The sequence below is a fragment of the Herpailurus yagouaroundi genome, unplaced genomic scaffold, assembly GCF_014898765.1.
Source record: "Herpailurus yagouaroundi ecotype Mexico unplaced genomic scaffold, PumYag 185, whole genome shotgun sequence".
Taxonomy (NCBI): Eukaryota; Metazoa; Chordata; class Mammalia; order Carnivora; family Felidae; genus Herpailurus; species Herpailurus yagouaroundi.
In genome coordinates, this window is record NW_024412416.1 from 3,102,296 (window position 1) to 3,119,276 (window position 16,981).

The following is a 16,981-nucleotide window of genomic DNA, read 5'->3' on the forward strand; positions in this document are numbered from 1 at the left end:
CAGGGGACGGGTTCAGAGCAGAAGCAGCGGCAGCCTCAGAGGCAGTGCTAGGGTTCTCACCGAGACCCTTCCGTGGACTGGATTCATTACTTTGATCAGGTCTCTCCTCTCTGGGTCTTGTTTCAAAAGGTAAGGGCTGGATTCACAGACTTCCAAGGTCCCTCCATATCTAGCTCTGGAGACCAAGGCCTGACTGGTTTCCATCCAAGTTGCTTCAAATCACCCTCTGTACTAACTGTCCTCCGGTTAACTTGTTTTGCCCTAAACATCAGCTTGTAAGTAAATGAAAGACGTTTTTCAAATGATCAAATTCTGGTTTCACCAGGCCACAGATTCTTACGTTATTAGCTTCCTTCCTTTTCATCACAACCATAGCTTCTGAGTCATAATAGAGGTACATGTGTTTTCCTTGGGCTGGTGCTCTAGCTCCAAGTAGGTCCTTGACAGGGACATCGTATCTACCTCTTTTATTCTCATTAAAAAAAAGTTGTAATTGAAACATCGTTGATATATAACATTAAGTTAGTTTCAGGTGTACATCCTGGTGGTTCAACAATTATGCACGTTAGGAAATGCTCAGGACAATAAACACATCACAATATTATCGACTGTACTTCTCATCCCCATGAACTGGAAGTCGTACGTCTTCATCCCCTTCGCCCATGTCACCCGTGCTCCCCGCCATCTCCCCTTTGGCTATTCAGAGAGAGATTTCCTTACTGGGTTCCCTCCTCCGTCTTCCAAAAACTGGGTGAGGACACTTGTTGGCACTCAGCGCTAAGCCCTACCTGGGTAGGCATCTTAGTTCAAGCATTCTTCCTATTTTTCCTTCCACTTGTCCCAGATTCCTGCAAAAGACCAGGGGTCCAGGATAGGATTTTAGGGCGGGAAGGGGTCTCGCTGGTCATATGCCCTAATCCCTTATTCTGTAACAGAAAACCACGGGCCAGGGCGAGTAGGTGACAGGCCTGGATGTCTCACAGCACGGCAGAGGCAGGGCTGGGAGGGGAATCCAAAGTACCAGTAGAACAGATAACCACGGGTCTAGTATGCAAAATGAGTGCACGTTCCCATTGGACGAGCTTTAGTATTTGCTTTAGTTCTTGGTTAAGTGATAAGGCCCTAGAGCCGGGCTAAATTTCCTTCCCCAAACCTTTTCCTTCTTTTCTCCCAGGAGTACCAAAAATCCTGACACTAGAGTATGTCCTTCCCATGAATATCTGTGCGTTTTTGCCATATACTCATATGCTGATGAATAGCATGATTGTGCTATAGGGTTTAAAACTTCGTAGTTCTATCATAGTGTGGGTATTATGATGACGGTTTTGATGCGATACGGTTTATAGACTATAAAATTCACCCTTCCACGTGTTCAATTCAGTGATTTCCTTAGCATCCTCATAAAGCTGGGCAACCGTCACTAACCTATCATTCCGGAACATTCTCATCCCCCCGAAGAAACGCGTGCCTGTTAGTCATCACTCCCCATTTTCCAGTCTCTGGAAAGTCACTGGCAGCCTCTTATCTGTCTCTAAGGATTTGCCTGTTCTAGACATTTCATGGAAATGTAATTACACAATATGTGATCTCTGCGTCTGGCTTCTTTCAGTTGCCATAATTTCTCCAGATCCATCCATGTTTCAGCATGTATCAGTCCTTCATCCCTCTCTATGGCCAAAGAAAATTCCATCGGATGGATATACTCCATGTTGTTGATCCGTTCGTTAGCTGACGGACATCGAAGTTACTCCTACCTGTTGCTGTCAACGCCCATGCACGAGTTTTCGTGGGGATGTGTGTTTTCACTGGTCTTGGGTGTATATACCCCTAGGGCTGGAATTTCTGGGTTTAACTTTTGGGGGAACTTCCAGACCGTCTTCCAAAGCAGCTGCGTGATGTTAAATTCCCACCCGCGGGGCAACAGGGATCTGACCGCTCCACATTCTCCACACTTTGGGCATCTGTCTTTCTGATTACAGCCGTCACAGCGTGGACTGTGGCATCTTGTTGTGGTTTTGACTTACATCTTCATGATGACTAATGACAACGAGCATCTTTTTATGTGCTTATTGGTCATCTGCACATTTTTGGAGAGATGTCCATTCGGATCATTTGTCCATTTTACATGGGGTTGTCTTCTTTATTGCTGAGGTACAAGAGTCCCTTTTACATTTTGGACACTCTCTTACCAAATACATGACTTGAGGACATTTTCACTCATTCCGTGGGATGTCCTGACGCTTTCCTGAGAATGTCCTTTGCAGCTTGAAAGTTTTTCAGTTTGAAGAAACCCATTTATCTACTCGTTCCGGTTGGTACTTGCGTCCCGAGAAATTACCGCCTAACCCAAGGTGACAAAGAATTGTGCCTGTTTTTATGCTGAGGGTTTCATAGCGTTAGCTTTTAAATTTAGGTTTTCAATTCACTGTGAGTTATGTTTTGTATATGACCTGAGGTAGGATTTCCACTACGTTTTTTCACAAGCAGATGTCCAGTAGAACTAGCCCGTTTGTGGAAAAGACGATGCTCTCCCCGCTCGAGTCTTTTTAGTGCCCTTCTTGAAAAGTTATGCTTTATAATTTAAACTTTTAAAATGTTTATTTATTTTCAAGAGTGAGAGAAAGAGAAAGAGAGCATGAGCAGGGGAGGGGAAGAGAGAGAGGGAGACACAGAACCCAAAGCAGGTTCCAGACTCCGAGCTGTCAGCACAGACCCCACGCGGGGCTCGAACTCACAAACCGCGAGATCTTGACCTGAGCCAAAGTCAGATGCTCAACTGACTGAGCCACCCAGGTGCCCCTTGAAAGATTACGTTTTAAAGATTTATCAATGTTGACACCAGTAGCTCTAATTTATTCATTTTACTACTAGTATTCAAGGAGATGAATATATTTTCATGGACTCTTTCTCCTGCCGAGAGGGATTTAGGTTGTTTCTTGCACATTTTTTTTCCTCTCACTTTTAATCTCTCCCTCTCCCCTTTGCTCTTTATTATTACAAACAAAGCTGCATCATACATTCTATTAACTGTGTCTCTGCCTTGATAAGGGTGTCTCTGCCACCCTCATAAGTAGAATTTCCGGTGGGGGGGGGCGCCTGGGTGGCTCAGTCTGTTGAGCGTCCGACTTTGGCTCAGGTCGTGATCTCACGGTTCGTGGGTTCGAGCCCCGCGTTGGGCTCTGTGCTGATGGCTCAGAGCCTGGAGCCTGCTTCGGATTCTGTGTCTCCCTCTCCCTCCGCCCCTAACCCATTTTCATTCTGTCTCTGTCTCTCTCAAAAAAATAAACAAACATTAAAAAATTTTTTTTTAAAAAGAAAGAATTTCCAGTGTGGGGTGTCACGAGGAACCTGACACACAAGAAGACGTGAGAGCAGACACTCGGCTTAGCTGCACCTTCTGATGCGCTTGATGAGAGAGAAAAACAAGCAACACAGAATGCACAGGAAATCATAAGATAAAGGATGTTGTCACTAAGCATGGAGACCAGAAGAAAAAGCTACCCAGCTTTACGATTTATGGGTCATTTTTCTCAGATGAGCTTTTCCTTTCTTACCAGAAGGTGGCAGAGAGGACACACTTTCAATTCTTGCTCCATGTTTTAGAAGAAAAAAAAAAAATTTTAAGAGCAAAAAGAATAACTCTTGCAACTTAAAACCTCTAACTTTTAGACATCCAGATTTCCAGGTTTCAACAGTTAACTTTTGGGGGCACCTGGGTGGCTCAGTCGGTTGAGTGTCCGACTTCGGCTCATGTCATAATCTCACGGCTCGTGAGTTCGAGCCCCATGTCGGGCTCTGCGCTGACAGCTCGGAGCCTGGAGCCTGCTTTGCATTCTGTGTCTCCCTCTCTCTCTGCCCTTCCCCTGCTCGTGCTCCGTCTCTCCCTCTCAAAATGAAGTAAACATTTAAAAAAAAAAAAAGCCTAACTTTTAAACATCCAGATTTGAGGTTCTAGTATTTCATACAGTTATTAGAAACATCACCTAAGAAAGAGCAGAGACCATGACTTTTGATGTCTATATACATGAATTAAATAAAACATACTAGGATTTAACAAAAGACTATCAATCTGTCTGAAAGGTATGAATAGGTGAGCTCATTATAATTAGCGGAAAATATTTTAAGGGCAACTGAAAAGCAAAAGGAAAATTTATACCTGCCACCGGTTCACGGAAGCAGTCTCAGTTTGCAATAGGAAAATGTAATTTTGTGAAGCAGGGTTCAAGTCTGTAAGTACGCTACTGCCCTCATCTGTAAAATGAGGGGCTAGACGCGACGCAGCCCAAAGTCCCTCCTTCCACTAACATGGTATATTTCCTACCGTGGAGACGAGGGTAGGAAGGTCCCATACAAACTAGTGACGGAACTGCCTGGAAAGCCCAAGTTTTCTGACCCTTCACCAACTCCCCCATCGGTCTTTAAAAAGACGGCTCTCCATAAAAGGCTCAGTTAGTATGGCTTCTGCCCTTAAGAAAACACGGTAAACTCCGTTCAGGTTTATTTGCAACGGCACATAGCTCACAAAGAGGCGGTTTTATTTGGAGAAGGAAAGGACTCCTGAGGAGTCCCTGGGGTCCAGTCCACAGGGGAAGGCTGCCAGGTAAAAAAAAGACCAAATGGGGCAGCTCCCAGAAGGGGGAAGCAGGGAGCGGGGAGGTGGAGGGGTGCTCCCAGCACGGAGCCTCGCCCTTGCCCCAGCGGGTGCAGCAGGGAAGGGCAGAGGGGCTGCGGGGTCGGGGGGCAGGTCAGAGATGGCCCACGTGCCAATGGTGCCTGGCCCAGGGAATAAAACCCCCCTGGAGTAAATGGTCTTCGCAAAAACACTTGCCACTGGACCCAGCCCCTGACTTACAACAGCAAATGATACACCGCGACGACTTTTAACGGCTCATCCCCCCGGGTGCCTGACTTTAAACTATTATGGAAGTAAGACATTTAGGAATAATGTTAAACGTTGAGGTTTCTCTTAATAGAAGTCAGATCTATTTTGCAGAGCCTTCTGCAGGTGTAGGGCTGTAGAAACTCGAGCCGTTTGCGGCTTGGCAACTGCAAAGTTCCGTTCTGCGTTTCTCCTTGCCGAGGCCAGAGAGCGCCGGCCCGTTCTGTAACGGGTGGCCGCGCTTTGCCAGAACACTCACATATTTGTGGGTGGAGTCAGTTGGGAGGCTGGAGGGAGTTTTCGAGTCTGTGTAAGGCCAAACACCACAGGGACTTCCAAGGGGTGAAAAATAATACCTTGGGGGTTAGCAAATTTCCACTGCTTGTGGAGCCAAATATGCAGGTCTGGAAACATGGCAAGGAAGGGGCCATTACAGGGAGGGAGGGAGGTGGACGCGTGTGTCCTAGGCTCCCTTCCCTCCATGCACGGTCACGGGGTTACCCGGGACAGCGCAAGGACTCCCCGGGTCACCCTGCCTATCGGGGCCGCGGCCTAGTAAGACTCATCGCGAGTGGCTGTACCTGACAAGAACCTGGAAAGAACCTGGAAGAAGTTGGGAACGAGGGAAATACGGTCGTCCTGGCAGTGACTCGATGCCCAAGCTTATGCTGAGTCATCTTAAAACAGATCTTAATTGTAAAGGGTTCACAGGTCTCCCTGAGAAACCGATCAAAGTTATTCACACCGACCCCCTCAAATGGACACGGGTGTCGTACAGAATGCTCGTCTCAGTTTGGGGATGCGTGGGCCCAGGTTAAGACTCAAAAATCTGTGATTTAAAGAGCAAGAATTAAAAGACATCAAGGCAAGGTCAGACCGAAAGTGTTATTTCTATTAAGGAACGAATGAGTCAGTCGGTTAGAAAGAGGGCTCATCTGCCAGCTCAAACAAAGCGCAAGGAGCCACCGAGGCATCAGACCGGTTCACGCTCGCGTTAGGACAGTCCACGACAGAGAGCGTCGGCCAGGGGACCTTGACATTCCCACCCCCAGGCCTGGCCTTGCCTAGCTGGAGGATACATCTGACAATTTCCAACAAGTCCCCTCACTGACGCTACGCTCACCCAGCAGCCCCACGACTAGAAGCTGGCCTCCCGTGTAGGTCCTGTGTTCCGGCCTTGCCAGTGGGAACATGTCAGTGTGCCAGGGAGGCACGGTCCTCCCTGGAAACCGGTTAACGGGCATTCCGTTTTACACACCGGGCTCCTGGTTGGTCTCGCCCTTGAGAGATCTCCTGTCGGTGCCCTGGAAAAGCAGACCTCTGAGCCACTCAGGCTGAGGTCGAAGATGCCAAATTGCCAGTTGGCACCTCCCGGCAACACCGGGATGGCCACGGGCACCCCCCAGCCCCCAATGGAAATGCCCACACTTGCCTTTCACAGGACAGCGGATTGTCACGTTTGCTTGCAGGGGTGCCTCCACGGTGCCTCCAACCACAACGGACAGATGGCTGTGCTCCCGTCTGCTGGTATTTCTCGCAATAGCCAAGATGGCAGGCGCCTCTTAATTCAAAGGGAGCGGGAAACGGTGTTAGGTTCAGGCTCTGCTCTGGGAAAGCGTGAGGCGTTGGGTGAACTGGGTTGAGCTCTTGGAGATCAGGGGCAGAATCCAGCTCTCTCTATATCCCTCATGGTGTCCCATTAGGACTTGCACACACACACACACACACACACACACACACACACACACACAGCCTGGGGGTGCTAATGCACAGATGGACAGGCAGAGGGATGGATGGATGGATGAAGGCACTCAAAGAGGTACCCACAGGTGCACTGCCACAACCATATATATGCTATGAGGCTATTCTGGTTTTATAAGCAAAATTGAGGATAAATGCCTCTTCAACAAATTGAAAGACAAGGAACTCAGAAGTTCCTAAGAAGCCAGGAAGGCGCGGCAGGGCAGGGACACGTCTCCGACGCGCAGGATGAAGCACAGCTGGTCAAACACACCAGCGCTTGCGACCAGGTGACTCCTTCTCTGGAAGGAAAACTTGGGAGAAAAAAACTTGCATAAAACTTGCATGGAAAAATAAGCAAAGACAAGGTCGCCAAGAACCAAGAACCTGCTCAAGGGCTTTTATTTCCCTGAATTTTGAGAAGCATGGACCTTTAACAGCTTCATTCCTTAACTCACTCAGGAGATACACTTTGCGTCTGAGCGGAACAAGAGGACAGGGTGCTGGCTGTTGAGATGGAAGAAGGTGCCGGTTGCCCAGGCGCCTCTCAGGAGCCTGCGAGGGTCAGGGAAGACAACAGCCCAGAGGGGGTGTTGACAGAGCGTCCCTCTCCTGGAGAACGACCGCCACGAGTGCCTTCTCTACTCCGCCATTAGCGTGTGAGCTGCTGGAGGCGAGGGTGTGTCTGCTTCACCTGTTTTGTCACCTGTGCCTGGTGCCCTCAAGAATGGCATTTTAGTGGACTGTTTGGTCACCACGTGTTCAGGAGCCAGGGGACATGCTCTCTCAGGAACCTGGATCGTCCTGGGACGGGCTTAAGGGGAGACTTGTCAGCCACAAGGGGGACTGTCATTCCTCCCCGGGATTCCAGAACCTGGGGACAGACGCTTTCTGGGAAGAAGCTGATGCTCACAGGAGAGAACAACCCAGGAGGGTGGGGCAGAGAATCGAGGTCTGAAGGCCCTGCCTTGGGAATGTAGCCAGCGGAGGAAGTCAGGCCTTCTGCTTCAAGGAGCTTTTAAAATCAAGTGGTCCGACCTTCTCCGTGTGGAGCTATGGTGCACCTGCTACCGCGCTCAATGCCTAGCGGTCTGCATGCTGGATTCTAATGCCTGCTACTGCTCCTCTCCTCCGCTCAGTCCCTGTGAGCCACAGATACCAGAGCCCACAGGGCAGAGGGCTGGAGGACGGGTCTCGTTCCATTTTTAATCCCAGAACAGGAGCTCGCCGCAAGGAAGCCCTGCTTACGACTTACCACCTAAGAGTGTTCCTTTACAATTGAGCACGTTTTCATACTAAAATGACACTGTCTGCCTCCCACGAAGACAAGACACTAATTTATGGTTACGACCTCCCGAAACCGTTTCTAAGGTTTGGGAGCTATGCCTTTGGAGGTCCACGGTCATCTTCAAAGGATAATTGTTCTCTTTCACTGGCTGGTGGCATTTAAAAAAATGACAAGGCCCTACTATCCACACTGCTAATTAAATTCTCATTCATTCCCAGTTCTCGGAAGGCGAGCTCGAAAGGAGCCGTTTTCAAGACTTGGTCCACAAGCCGGCAGCATCCGTATAACTTGGGACCGTGTTAAAAATATAAGCTCTTGGACCCCTTCCAAGACCTACGGCATCAGAACCTCCAGGAATGGGGGTGGGGTCCTAGAACTCTGCGTTCTGACAAACCACCTGCCCTCAGGTGCTCCTGCTGACCTTTGGGAACTGCTGCTCTACGGTTTTATGTTAAAAACGGAAAGAAAACCCCAAGCTCGGGTCTGAACAACGGGCATTACCTGCATATAACACAGAAGACCTCTCCACGTCGGAACCCAGACGATTAGCTACGGAGCATCCATACATCCCTTGTTCTTTCTTTGTCGGGTTCCGTATCTGCATTTTCCCCATTCCATCCAAGATGATCCTGCAGAACAGTTAGGAAGGGGTACATTCATTTAATGTACCTCACGGCCCCAGGACCCTGGCACGTCGCAGGGAAAGACTATGACATCAGACTTTGGGCTGGCAAGGATCCCGCCCATGAGACTGGAGGGTGGAAAAGGCTTCCTCGTGGGCTTGATGGAACTCAGCGGCGTGGCAGCCGGATGGTGCTTGGACAGCCCGTCTTCCTGTCTCACTCTGCGTGAGTGTGGACTTTGGAGGAAGGACACAATGCTTGACCCACCACGTTTTCAGAAAGACGAACTAGCAAGCCTCAGTTGGCAGGATGTGAAGCCCAAAGGATTTGGGGCCCAAATCCTTCCTCGTGGAACCGCAGGTGTGGATTTTTCGGCTTGGATTTGCACCCCGGAAGGGAGCAGGCTGTTGGTTAACGCTGCTTGGCTCTAATTGCTACCTCACTACCGCCGTAGGAAGAAGTCAGGGGAAGCGGCAATGCTAAGGCTGTGTTATCCTGGACTTTGAGCATGCTGTGAAGAATCAGGTCTACACTGCGTGAGCGCCATATGGTTTCCCAATTACTGGTACCCATAAACACCTGCAGGTAATACCACGAGGACCCAAATGGGTCAGGTGTATCCTGACAGATAAGGGGATTATTCAGGGAATGGAGAATGGTGCCTGTTCTGCTTTATTTTAATTTTTTTCTTAATGACTTGAAGCTGCTTCTAGATCACCTGGCTCAGTAGTCCATGAGCTGTTTTTTCCCTGCACCCTCCCACTTTCCAGATCTTAGCAATACGGGCTGTTCTGACTGCTAAATGCTGTGTTTCTTCATGAGCTGAGCTGGGCCACTTCTCCGTTTCCTCTCATTTCATGGTGCTTACCCTATGCTCCAGCCATAATGAACCTCTAACAGTTTCCAGAACATTCCATGATCTTTCATCACCCTGAGCTTTTGCATACATTGTTCACCGTATTCGGGGTACCCTTTCCCCACCCCCTCCTTCTGGCAAACTCCAACTTACCCACTGAATCCTGGATCAAATATAATTTTCCCTGTAAAGCTTTCCCCAATACTCCTAGAGTTATCTTCTCTCCCTCTGGGCTCTTTCTGCTCTGGTTCATATATTTATTTGATGAAATATCTATTTCTTTCCACCGGACTGTGATGTTTTCAAGAGCAGGGACCAAATCTTATTCACAGCTGTGCATCTTCAGAGCTTGACACAGTGACAGTTGTACAGCAAGTTCTCAGAAGCCTCCGATGACCGAATGTATCAACGGTCACGATACAACAGCACAATGGCACACACTGTGCATCCAAATGCCTACACGCTTTCTTTCCTCTCATTGGAGAGCAGCTCTCAAAAATAGAATTCCATTTCTGAGTTCCTTCAACTGAAAAGCGAGATTCCGAAAAATATATCCGAAGATGAGAGCCTTTGTTACATAAAGGGAATTAAATGCAAGTTGAGCAAATTAATTGGGTAAGTTTGAGGAAGAACATGGAAGTAAGAATGGATCTTACTAGTTTATTCTGTTAAAAACTTAAAAACTTTTGGGGCGCCTGGGTGGCTCAGTCGGTTGAGCGTCCGACTTCAGCTCAGGTCACGATCTCACGGTTTGTGAGTTCGAGCCCTGCGTCAGGCTCTGGGCTGATGGCTCAGAGCCTGGAGCCTGCTTCCGATTCTGTGTCTCCCTCTCTCTCTGCCCCTCCCCCATTCATGCTCTGTCTCTCTCTGTCTCAAAAATAAATAAACATTAAAAAAAACTTAAAAAAAAACTTAAAAACTTTTAATAGCCATATGGAATTGCTTCTGTATCAAACAGCTGATCCTTAAAGTATGCAGAAATACATTGGAGCTGGAAGTGCCGTGTCAAAACCTCTCTTCCGATGACCTCCGGGAGTCTCAGGCTCAGAAGCTCATGGTGATTCCATGTGATCAAGTCACACTACTTAAAATCAACTCAACAAACATTTACTTGAACTGGCCACGCTCTACCGCATCCCTGAAGGACATGTGTGGCCATAGGTGAATCGATCCCTTCAACTCTCTCAGCCGCTGCTTCCTTACAAGGTGTAAAATGAACCTTTTTTTTTTTTTTGCTGTGTTGACATTTTCACTGCTTAGTAAACACAGTGGTGGATACGATCCTGGCACCAGGGTATGCCATTCGTCCCTGAGCTCTTGACCAACACACACTTAACACAAAAACAAAAATGACAGTTTCCCTTAAGAATGTCTGAATGGAGGGGCGCCTGGGTGGCTCAGTCGGTTCAGTCTCCGAGATCAGGTCATGATCTTAACAGTTCATGAATTCGAGCTCCGCGTTGGGTTCTGTGCTGTCAGCTCGGAGCCTGCAGCGTGCTTCGGATTCTGTGTCTCCCTCTTTCGCTGCCCCTCACCCGCTCATGCTTTGTCTCTCTCCCTCTCTCAAAAATAAATAAACACTAAAAAAAAAAAATTAAAAAAAAAAGAATGTCCTGAATGGAAGCAGGGAGACTTACTAATTTTACAAAATTTCACCCCTCAAGTATGTCTATTTTTAACATTCTGTATACAAAACGGGAAGTACACACAAACACTTCTGCGTGTTTCAATTCCTAGCTAAACTAGCCACTTTTTTCATGGAACCCCATTTTTACTTAAAGAACGGCTCTCAGACAAACTGATTATTCAGACTTGAGTATGTGGCAGCTATTTTTAACAATTTAACTAAATTGAGCTGGCCAATTCAAAGAAAACAACTGACAGTTTATTTGTTGGCAATGATCAAATTCGAACTTTCAGGTGAAAATTAAAATTTTGGAAAATTAGTATCCTCCACTGTGAACTTGACATTTTCCCAAAACTCAAAGACTTCTCTGATGGGATGAGTAGTGATACTGCAGAAAATGTATACTTTTTACATTGTACAAGGAAATGCGTCAACATCTGAAAGACCTCTATAAACTGGTGAGCCAATATTTTCCGAATGACTAATGTGTGATATTATATAAAATCATGTGTAGGTAAAAGATCCATTAAAAGTGCAAGATAAGGGGTGCCTGGGTGCCTCAGTTGCTTGAGCGTCCAACTTCGGCTCAGGTCATGATCTCACAGTGTGTGAGTTTGAGCCCCATGTCAGGCTCTGTGCTGATGCCTCAGAGCCTGGAGCCTGCTTCGGATTCTGTGTCTCCTTCTCTCTCTGCCCCTCCCCCACTCGCACTTTCACTGTCTCTCAAAAAAATTAATGCAAAAACATTTTTTTAAGTGCAAGATAAGCCATTATTCCATTGTAACACAGTAACAAAATTTCATTAATATGGTTTTAGATTCCTCAGGCAACTGACATTTAAGAAACTACCCCTTGTCCAGTTTTAGTGTAGTGTTAAAGAATAGCCACAATGATCTGAAAAGGCTATAAAAATTTCCTTCTTTTTCCAAATAACATGTCTTTATGAGGCCAAATTTTCTCTATAAACTTTAATTAAAACAACATATCACAACAGATTTAATGGAGAAGCATTTAGGAGACTCCAGCTGTGTTCTATTAAACCAGACATTAGAGATTTGCAAAGATATAAAACAATGCCATTGTTATCAGTAATTTTTTTAAAATACTGCTTGTATTTGTGTAAAATTGTTATTTATGTGAACACACGATGGACTTCTTACTGTTATTTCTTTTATTTTTTTCCTCTGATTTTTATTTTATTTTTTAATGTTTACTTATTTTTGAGAGAGAGCATGAGTGGGGGCGGGGCAGAGAGAGAGGGGGACAGAGGGTCTGAAGCAGGCTCTGAGCTGACAACACAGAGCCCGATGTGGGGCTCAAACTCATGAACCATGAGATCATGACCTGAGCCAGAGTTGGATGCTCAACCGACTGAACCACCCAGGTGCCCCCTTAAGGTTATTTCTAAATGGATTAATAAACAGACACCTCAAATGTTTCTTTGTTTTAATTTCTAATATGGTAAATATCGATAGCTGTAACTCACATTAACAGAAACTCTCTGGGCTTCTCAGAGAAGTTTTTAAAGTTCTTTAGGTTCAAAAGGGTCCGAAGGCCAAAAGATTTGTGAACTGCTAAGCTAGTCAGCTGATCTGCAAGGTTTATTCCACTTCGAAAACTTCCTTAACGCTCTTGTGTCCAGAGTTCCAGGGGGGAAAAATGAAGAAGTCAGATTTGCTCTACCTTCTCATTCTAAGAGACAGTCTAATAATTTATTATAAAAACTTGAGTTTTACCTAGATTTTTTCTGATATTTCACATTTTAGGCTCAACACACTAAAAGACACGATAAAAATAAAGTCTGCATTTTTAAAGTACCTTCTGGGGCTGCAAAACAATTTAACATCTGCTGTTTTGTTTCAACAATCCCCAGAGGCAGCTTGGGCTCTCCGAATGCAAATAAAGGGAAAGCAAAATGTCCCCCGTCCTGTGTACAAACAGCAAGACTTAGAGACAGTGAAGGATACAGAAATGTATCAATATCTGCCATTCCCTGCTCTTTTACGTGAAATGAAGGAAACGTGATGTGTCTGTGCTGACGTGCGGGGTCATAATACAAAATATATGACTTAATATTGGGTTCTGAACATCTCAGAAACTTTGATCCTTATTTTTTGCAGCGATGGCAACGAATTTTATGACACAGAAAACTACTTCAGATTCTCAATCCTTCTATTAAGGCGATTCTTTGTGTGATACACAGATGCTGGAAGCGGTGACAGTGTTGAGGAGATCAGGTCCCTGGTTCCACCGGCCAAGAGTTAGTCTTGGGATTCTGTTGCTCAGTGACCTCATCAGACAACCGTTAACCCCTGCCCTGCCAACTCTTGTGAACTCCAATGAGGTGCCCTGTCTCCTAGGTAGAGAAAGGCCCCGTTGAGTTCTGCTTTGCAGTGCCTACGTAGTGCGGGGTTCCTGCAAGGGTGATTACTTTTTAGAGGCCTTCTATCGATTTTATTTCCTTTTTAGAGTTTATTTATTTTGAGAAAGAGAGAGAGCGCGAGCACACGAGCGGGGGAGGGACGGAGAGAGAGAATCCCAAGCAGACTCCGCGCCATGAGCACAGAGCCCAACGCAGGGCTCAAACTCATGAAACCTTGGTATCATTACCTGAGCCAAAATCAAGAGTTGCCACAGTGCCACCAGGCGCCCCATATTGATTTTATTTTTAAACATTCGGTGCTCTGCAAAGAGAGAGTCTATATGTGCTGAACTTCGGTCTGACTCTACCCAGTCTTGTATCACCCCTACGTGACAATGATCGGGATAGTACAGCTTAATTTTTAAAATTCCAGCCTGGGGGCGCCTGGGTAGCGCAGTCGGTTAAGCGTCCGACTTCAGCCAGGTCACGATCTTGAGATCCGTGAGTTCGAGCCCCACGTCAGGCTCTGGGCTGATGGCTCGGAGCCTGGAGCCTGCTTCCGATTCTGTGTCTCCCTCTCTCTCTGCCCTCCCCCGTTCATGCTCTGTCTCTCTCTGTCCCAAAAATAAATAAACGTTGAAAAAAAAAATTAAAAAAATAAAATAAAATAAAATAAAATAAAATAAAATAAAATAAAATAAAATTCCAGCCTGTATGTGAAAAACACATCCTAACACTTTTTTTTTTTTAAGTTTCTTTCCTAAAGAATCCTGTTGGACACACATTCTCAGGAGAAGGAATTTGAAAACCTTTTCAAGAAAACTGGGATGCCCATTAAGAAGGTATGACAAACGGAACACTGTATTCTTTTACTTACTTTTCTGAGGGTTTTAACAACGCCCCATCCTTGGTCCATGTATATGTGGCCTGAGTGGGGGTGATGGGCTCACACAGGATGTTGATGACCTCCGTCCTTTTTGTAATGTATACTGTATTTCCAATCCTCGAGTTTACCGTTTTATTAAATGAAACCGAGGTGGGCTGCCTTTGCCTCAGGAGGACAGGTCCCTTTGGCTGGAATGTCAGCTTGCCTGAGTTTCCTGCATTTGAGCCTTGGGGCACACTTCCTGTTGTCCCCCTTAGCTGAGCTGCGGGAGGCACCCCTTCCTGGATGCCCCTCCATGGCGGATGCCCTGGCTGTGCCTTTGCGAGCTCGGCCACCAGCTGATAGATCACCTGGGACGCAAGGTCACCACTGACCTCCTCGGTTTCCATGAGCTGACTCATGTTCCTTATCAGTTCGTCAAACTGGGCAGTCTCCATGCTGTACGCTCCCTGCTTAACGGCCGCTTCAAGCTGCTTATCCTTAAACTCCCAGGAGTGGCGGTTCCCCGCAGAAGTGCCACAGTGGCCCAACAGCGCTCTCAGGAAAGGCTGGTTATCAGCTTGGCCATTGTCCGGATAAGGCTCATTTGTGTGACCCCACAACTGCCTCATTTTCTGCCAGGTGGCGCCCAAGCTATTGGCGTCGTTGTGGTCCGTCCCAGGCTGGTCCCTCACATGCCCTCCGAGGGCCGGGGGCGCCACCAGCCTGTTGTCGGCACCGATGACCTTCAGAACAATGGTTTCTCGGGCAGGACCCGCGATGCACTGGTACATGCCGATGTCGGGCGCCGCGAGGCTGTGGATTTTTAGTGAGCCTGACTTGGTGATGCCGAGCCGCTTGGAGTTCTGCAGACAACGGCCATCCTTCTCCCACTGGATCAGAGATTTCTGGAATCGTCGTACTGGGCATTTAATAATCACAGACGTGTTGGGCAGCAAGTAGGCCCTGCTCCCAACGGTCAGGTTAATGCGCTTCTCCTCCCTCGTCTGAATATAGACTCTCTGGACACCGAGGATCTGGGGCCCCTGCTCACCAGGTTTTGTCTCCACCTCTGGTTTCATTTCTGCAGGGGGAAAAAAAAAGAAAGAAAAGAAAATACGAACAAACATCTCAATAATAAAAGCTTTCTGACAGCAATCTTCCAAGGCTGATACGAGTCAACGGTTGTATTTTCTTTCCTCTTTTAAAACATCTGACAAGTAGAACACAAATAACAGTATGCACAAACATGGAGTGCTGGAGCAGCAAGGAACACAAGTTTGGATGAAGGGCATGAAAACACGTAAATTATCTTGCAAAGCCCCGGTTTGGGGAGCTGTGACGTTAAATGTTTCCATTGATAAGGGGATGTCTGATATTTTGGGCCATCACCACCTGGTAGGTATGAGCCTTTGGGGAGTTAATATATGGCTTGGCCAGAGACACGTCAGCTATGGGAGAGAAAGGGAGAGTGGAGAAGTGAGAGAAAGCATCCGGAAGATCTTAAGGTGACTATGAGGCTGGCCAATGGCTGACGACCCGAGCGGTCCGTTAAACTAGCAGGGCCCGAAGAAGCACGTGGTCTAAGAAGAAAAGAGAGAATTGGGCACTGAGTTTGGATCTTAGCTCTGCCCCTTGGACAAGTCATTGGATCTCTCTGATCCTCAATTTTCTCGCCTAGAAAACGTGGGCAGGGGGCCTGGGGGGCTCAGCCGGTTAAGCGTCTGACTTCAGCTCAGGTCACGATCCCGAGGTTCTTGAGTTCGAGCCCTGCATCGGGCTCCGTGCTGACAGCTCAGAGCCTGGAGCCTGCTTCGAATTTTGTCTCCCTTTCTCTCTCTGCCCCTCCCCTGCTCATGCTCCGCCTCTCTCAAAAATAAACGTTAAAAACAATTCAGAAAACGTGACTAGTGCCAGTGCCTTCATCAGAGGCGTGTGAAAGTATGGTTGGGCATTCACACCAAATGCGTGCACAGTAGTGGGCACACAATACACTCTCACATACGACCACTGTGGCCCTGACACCTGACAATGGGAGGTGTGGCCAGAAAGCAGCGGGGCAGTGCCAGAGGGGATGAGACATAGGGCTGGCTCTAGCATGTTCCTGGATGTGGCCTCCAGCTAATGGCCGTGAGCCAAAGAGGAGGCACCTTAGGTCTCTCCTTTGGAAGAAGAGCCCACAGAAAGGCCTCAGTGTGCCCGGGGATGGCTTGGAAGTGAGGGAGGGGTGATGTAGGGGGAAGTCTGGGGCCTCTTTGATGATGTACTTAGGTCCACAGGCACACAGAGGATTGGGAGCACCAGGGAGTGATAGAAGAGACTGGACTCTAGTCAGAGGTATTGCTGGATTCAGGACATGGGATTGGGGGCCTCATTACCTTGAAGGATCCCGGTTAGGGGTCCTCCTGGCTGAGGCACTGGCAAGGAAACACTAGGAGAAAAGTCAGAGTAGGTCTCCACTTAGATGGCCCTCTTAGGCCTGACCCTGGTTTTCCAGAATAACTCTTGGAGTCCTCCTGGGTGGCTCATGAGCCCCGTGAGGGTCTAGCTGCCGGCTGGGCTGCGGTGGGACCAGTGCGATCAGGAAAACAACAGGGGTGGACCCACAATTTCTGTGGCAGAGGATGTCCTTGGTGAGGGACAGGCATAATGAGCTTGCATGCGAATCCCACAGAGATGGAGTCAGCAGGTGAGGACTTGTCCAGGGCTCTGCCCATGGATGATCATCAGCTCGGGTCTAA

The 16,981-nt window shown here is 47.5% G+C and overlaps 1 protein-coding gene across 2 annotated transcripts in view; it reads right to left on the bottom strand.

Annotated features, from left to right (window-relative positions):
• The window catches only part of ADAMTSL3 (ADAMTS like 3), a 369,755-nt gene that overhangs the window by 50,508 nt on the left and 302,266 nt on the right, over positions 1-16,981 (bottom strand). For both annotated transcript variants that reach the window (XM_040493500.1, XM_040493501.1), the window contains 3 exons: positions 14,253-15,324; positions 8,409-8,536; positions 6,312-6,440 (listed from right to left, as the gene is read on the bottom strand). In XM_040493500.1, coding sequence (XP_040349434.1) covers positions 6,312-6,440; positions 8,409-8,536; positions 14,253-15,324 — 1,329 coding nt within the window. The remainder of the gene's footprint in view (positions 1-6,311; positions 6,441-8,408; positions 8,537-14,252; positions 15,325-16,981) is intronic.